Below are 6,000 nucleotides of genomic sequence, written 5' to 3'. Positions count from 1 at the left end.
TGGGCCTAGCCTATACCAATGGTGTATAATGTATTCTTTTCACCTAAAACATATTTGTTTGTCGATTTTGTATTTCAGCGTTTCAGCTTGTGCTCATGGGAGGTGGTGAGAGCTGAAATGGGGAGCATCCTGAGGGATTTTTTTTTTAAGAAATCAAAAATGCCAAGAAAATGACTTTTAGTTCATTTTTGCAAAACATGTCATTTTGTTGAAAATATTAAATGTGCCACTTTAAGCTTTATTTATATTTTTATTTTATTTCTCCGTGTTGCAACTAATTTCTATCTTGGTTATAGTACTTAAATTAAGATACAAACACGCCTCACATTGGTTGACATTGTGCTCGCAATTTTGTAAAATTCTGTGGTGTGATGCAACCTTGAAATACAACGACTTTTTCGTTTAAATGTTTTCCTAAATGAGATGTTATTCCTACTAACAATTACATATCAACATCATCTTCAATGAAAAACAATAAACTCCTTTACAATACTCTGAATTCCAGCCATACTTCCCCGCCCTTTAAGACATCATCATAGCACTGTAAAACATGTATTTACAAGTCCATTAAAGACAAGAATATTGAATACTTTGACAGATGATCTACGTGAAAGACCTATCTTACGCACACATGCCTATAGGCCCAGATTCAAAAGCCCCCACAATATAGGGTCCTATTGAAGCAGTATTCCCAAGGTCTATACTGCCTGTGCACTTCATAGGCTACCAGTGTCTTTTTCTGAAATCCGGGAGCATATAGAAGGGTGTCTACCAAAATATTTCAGACCACCCAAACCTGTTTCTAAAACGTTATGAAGTCATGTTGAGTGTGTAATTCATTCAACCCATACATACCCATACAAAACCCATTACAACGTAGTTGACACCAAAGTTACTGTGTGCAAATGAAACGGTGTTGCGTTTTCAAACATTAAATACTGTGGTTTTCGAAGTGAAAGGCCAACAAAAATGTTTCTATATGGTGATATTTATTTAGGCCATAGTCCGATGGATTCACATGTTTATTTTTTTAATCAAAAATATCCTGGTTAAAAGGCCAATATTTCATGATAAAACAGCAAATAACTCAGGATGTAACAATTCTTCGAGCGATACACCTGTCCTTTCCCTGCATTTTCCCCAGACGTAAAACAACACTCAGGTATGAAAGTGTAAGGGAACTTCCACCTTTCACTTTTGGAATACCTTGCAGACTCTTTGTATAAAGGATCGACACAGGTTGGAGCATGGCAGAACTTGTGTATTCTAGAAATTGATCAGTCAGGAAGAACACGTTATCCCTTTATCCGTTTCGGAAGACTTACTTTTGTAGGAATTAGACGAAGTAGGCTATCTTTCGGAAGGGCATTAACGTTGATTGCGGACAGAACGAGAACTACAGTTTATCTACGCTAAAATGGGTTCAATCAGCTTTTGGATGTGCTTGGTCATGACGATTTGCACCTGGAATAAAACCATCGGATGCACGTGGATGAGGACACTGCCTCGGTCTCCGAGCATGTTCCAAGTGTTCAGCAACAACATCATAACGATGCTTCAGAAAATGGTAGGATATAGGGTAATGTTTATTCACTTCCAGGTCATTGAGCAGTTGTCATCTTTTCAACATTTCATGAGCTGCAATGTTTTATTTAAATTACCTGACTCCTTTTGGTACAGTAATAATAATGCAAGATTTTGTTAATATTTTTTGGCAATTCAGGGTCATGAAGTCTCTCGAGATCCTCAGATCACTTTCCCTGACAAACAATACAGACAAGTCAATAATTTCAAGGTAAGAAATATGCATAAAAAGGGTTTTGTTCTATCCATAACCTTTCTTTCTGAGATTGGAATAAACACTGAATTCGGAAAGTATTCAGACCCCTTCAACTTTCCCAAAATGTGTTACGTTACCGACCATTTCTAAAATTGGTTACAAATAAATAAATAATCATCATCAATCTACACACAATACCCCATAATGATAAAGCAAAAACAGTCTTTTGCTTTTAATAAGTTAGCCAAAAAGTCGAATAACATGTTTTGGCTTGGTCATTATGGGTTATTGTGTGTAGATTGATGAAACAAATCATATTTATTCAATTTCAAAATGAGGCTGTAACGTAACAAAATGTGCAGATAGTGAAGGATTCCGAACACTTTCCGAATGCAGCGTATATAATTAGGTTATAACGAATATGCAATTTGCTCAAATTTTCTGATATTTGCCATCAATTCATAAGGCAAATACTAACACAATTCACTCTTCTTCTAGGCTGAGGAACAGATGGCCTTCATTTCGCATACTCTGAACGCTATAAAGAAATTGTACAGCAGTGGTAAATATGAGTCCACCGCCTGGGACCAGAAAGGAGTTGACAAGTTTATGAATGACCTCTATCGCCAGACCTCGGAGCTGGACCAATGCGTATGTCATTTGTGATTTTCGCCTCTTAAACATTAAGGCAAAAAGGAAAATATTATACTATCCTACTAGATTATAATATAAGTGGTTACATGTTAAACAAATCATAATATTAAATTAAGTATTTGTATTTTGTTCTAACAGGTAAAGTCTATGAAAACTAGACTATCAAAATCTGTCAAAAGAGTGAACAAAAAGATGAGCCTTCACTTCAAGTTCCTGAGGAATTACTTGAAACGCGAGGTAGGTTGATCCATTTATCTTACAAAGAGAGTACATTCACCAAATCTGGATGTATTTATATGATGATACAACATGTGTCTATTCTCAAATCTTAACAAGTGTATTTCATTTATGCAGGAATACAGCGCAAGCGGCTGGGAAGACATAAGGACAGTGGTGCTGGCACACCTACAAAGACTAGACACAACATTAAGTAGCCAATGAGCGTTATGTGTGTGTTGTGTACATATTATTTATTTATGTATGTATTTATTGAACTATCTATTTACATGTTTACTTTTTTTGTTTTTGAACATATTTATTTATTGTGTAGTAATGTATTCACAACTCTGTGGAGTAAATCATTTTTTTATACTGATTCTGTGATTGACTTGGGCTATACATAGCCTAATGTAACAATGTTTTCGTGCATTTTGTTTTGTTGTTGCTGTTATGAAGGCCATTGCATACTGTATTTATTATTGCAACATGATATGAAATGTTTGTTATTGTTCTAATAAAATAAATTTTAATTAAATAAATGTGTCCTCTACAGCTGTAATCGTTTTTAATCACATAAATTGTAATTTACCGCATACACACATGTTGCAGATGTTTTAACGGGTTTAGCGATATGCTTGTATTCACTGCAGTAATATCTGACAATACACAACAATACACACCAATCTAAATGTAAAAGAATGGACATAAGAAACATGGAAATATGTTGGAGTCACGAGAATAAATATACAGTACCAGTCAAAAGTTTGGACACACCTAAGGGCTTTTCTTTATTTTTGAAAATGTTCTACATTGTAGAATAATAGTGAAGACATCAACACTATGAAATAACACATATGGTATCATGTAGTAACCAAAAAAGTGTTAAACAAATCAAAATATATTTTATATTTCTCTAAAGTATCCACCCTTTGCCTTGACAGCTTTGCACACTCTTGGCATTCTCTGAACCAGCTTCAGGAGGTAGTCACCTGGAATGCATTTCAATTAACAGGTGTGCCTTGTTAAAAGTTAATTTGTGGAATTTCTTTCCTTCTTAATGCGTTTTAGCCAATCAGTTGTGTTGTGACAAGATAGGGGTGGTATACTGAAGATAGCACTATTTGCTAAAAGACCAAGTCCATATTATGGCAGGAACAGCTCAAATAAGCAAAGAGAAATTACAGTCCATCATTACTTTAAGACATGAATGTCAGTCAATGCGGGAAATTTCTAGAACTTTGATCGTTTCTTCAAGTGCAGTCGCAAAAACCATCAAGCGCAATGATGAAACTGGCTCTCATGAGGACAGCCACAGGAAAGGAAGACCCAGAGTTACATCTGCTGCAGAGGAGAAGTTCATTAGAGTTACCAGCTTCAGAAATTGCAGCCCAAATAAATGCTTCACAGAGTTCAAGTAACAGACACATCTCAACATCAAGTGTTCAGGGGAGACTGCCTGAATCAGTCATTCACAGTCGAATTGCTGCAAAGAAAACACTACTTGTGTGTGTGTGTGTGTGTGTGTGTGTGTGTGTGTGTGTGTGTGTGTGTGTGTGTGTGTGTGTGTGTGTGTGTGTGTGTGTGTGTGTGTGTGTGTGTGTGTGTGTGTGTTTGTGTGTGTGTTGGGATGGGATGTATTGACATTATGGACAGTATGTGGATAGAATAATTATTTTTTATGAATTTGCAAACATTTCTAAAACCTGCGTTTGCGTAGTCATTATGGGGTATTCTGTCTCGATTGACAAAAATATTTTTTAATCCATTTTAGAGTAAGGCTGTAAAGTAACACAATTTGAAAAAATCTATGAGTCTGAATACTTTCCGAATGCACTGTACCTTAGTTGAATGCACTGTAAGTCACTGTGAATAAAAGTGTCTGCTGAACGACCAAAATGGAATGACCAGACCAAATCTGAACCAATCATATAGGCTGTGTTTCACACGTTTAAACAGCACAGTGTGGTATGGCACAGTTCAATACAATAGAGCACAGTAGAGTACAGTAAAGTACAGTAGATATTAATTCAGTAAAGTGTATTACAGCCAAATTTAATTCAGTACAGTACGGTATTGTTTAATTCAGTAGAGCAGAGTACAGTTTAGTACATTAGAGTAAAGTAGGCTACACTCTACTGTGCTGTACCCTACTGTACTGAATTATACTTTACTTTCCTTTACTTTAGTGTACACTGTCCTGTAATGAACTGTACTCTACTGTGCTCTACTGCATTGTACTGTACTGTAGACTGTACTGTAATGAACTGTACTCTACTGTACACTCCACTGTAATGAATTGTACTCTGCTGTTCTCTACTGTACTGTGCTGTCCAAATTTATACATGGAGATTGAAATTAACAAACCAAATAAAGTAGGCCGGTCCAGACAGCACCGTGCTTAGTGGGTAGGCACGATGTATCCTGTATACATAGGGATGATGCAGTTTAGACATTGTTTGCTCATTGACGTGTTACACATTCTAAATTCTACAGTTCTACATCCTTTATATGTCGGCTAGACATCAACATTCTATTATAATATCTTGGCGAAATCTTCCCAATGTGCAAACGCTCTTCAAACTACATATTCCCTACCCAATTCGATACCTCAGCCAAAGGTGTCTATGATTACTGGGGAGAAGACTCAGGGGAAACTGATGACATCACACAACTTGTGTAAAACAGCTGGGAAAGCCCCAAAATGCGTCCACCGAAAACGTGTCATGTGACATAAGACGTTTCAGCACCATTGACATGTATCACTACTAGAGCTAAAACGTATGAATACGTCAGCCGCTTCAGCACATTGGACGTTGCCACAAGGTCAAATATTCTATCAGTTGTCCTGCGTTGTGGCCGCAGACCTGTTGCTAATGTTATTGCCATGCCTGTAAAACTATAGGCAATAAATGTATGATATATGTGAAGGGAAATATAGCTCTCTGACTCTTTGGAATCATGTTTCAAGTGTCACTCTTATGATTCATCCTCATGGCTGGTCCCCAATAGAAAAAAACATATTTCATACATAAGACATAGTAAGGCTATATCAAATAAAACCAAGGCCCGTATTTATAAAGCATCTCAGAGAGTAGAAGTGCTGATCTATTATCAGTTTTGTCTTATAGATTATAATGAATGGAGGGAGTGGGTCCTGATCCTAGATCAACACTCCAACCCTGAGACATTTAATGAATAACTTCTGCAGAATAATTACGCTACATCTGAAATTTTAGCCTATAACATGACATTTCAATATGAAACCACCTATGACGTCTTATCAAGACCCTAATGGAACAGGTGTGTTTGTCCTGGGTTGGAACAAAAGCCTGCACCATCTCCTGCTG

At 36.6% G+C, this 6,000-nt stretch overlaps 1 protein-coding gene across 1 annotated transcript; it reads left to right on the top strand.

Moving 5' to 3' along the window:
- Positions 1-1,417: 1,417 nt before the first annotated feature.
- LOC106589965 (interferon a3-like) lies at positions 1,418-2,875 on the top strand. The gene is made up of 5 exons (XM_014180435.2): positions 1,418-1,567; positions 1,724-1,795; positions 2,279-2,431; positions 2,573-2,671; positions 2,789-2,875. The coding sequence occupies exons 1-5, from the start codon at positions 1,418-1,420 to the stop codon at positions 2,873-2,875; spliced, it is 561 nt and encodes a 186-aa protein (XP_014035910.2).
- Positions 2,876-6,000: the final 3,125 nt, after the last annotated feature.

Source organism: Salmo salar, chromosome 03 (genome assembly GCF_965601325.2).
Source record: "Salmo salar chromosome 03, fSalSal1, whole genome shotgun sequence".
NCBI lineage: Eukaryota > Metazoa > Chordata > Actinopteri > Salmoniformes > Salmonidae > Salmo > Salmo salar.
The sequence above is the reverse complement of the archived record's forward strand: the minus strand, read 5'-3'. Positions and strand labels throughout refer to the sequence as shown.

Excerpts from the sequence above, each read along its gene's own strand:
- LOC106589965 (XM_014180435.2), top strand. The coding sequence starts at position 1,418 with ATGGGTTCAATCAGCTTTTGGATGTGCTTGGTCATGACGATTTGCACC. Across the intron at positions 2,432-2,572 it reads CCTCGGAGCTGGACCAATGC|GTAAAGTCTATGAAAACTAG; the intron begins GTATGTCATTTG and ends TTGTTCTAACAG. Across the intron at positions 2,672-2,788 it reads GGAATTACTTGAAACGCGAG|GAATACAGCGCAAGCGGCTG; the intron begins GTAGGTTGATCC and ends TCATTTATGCAG.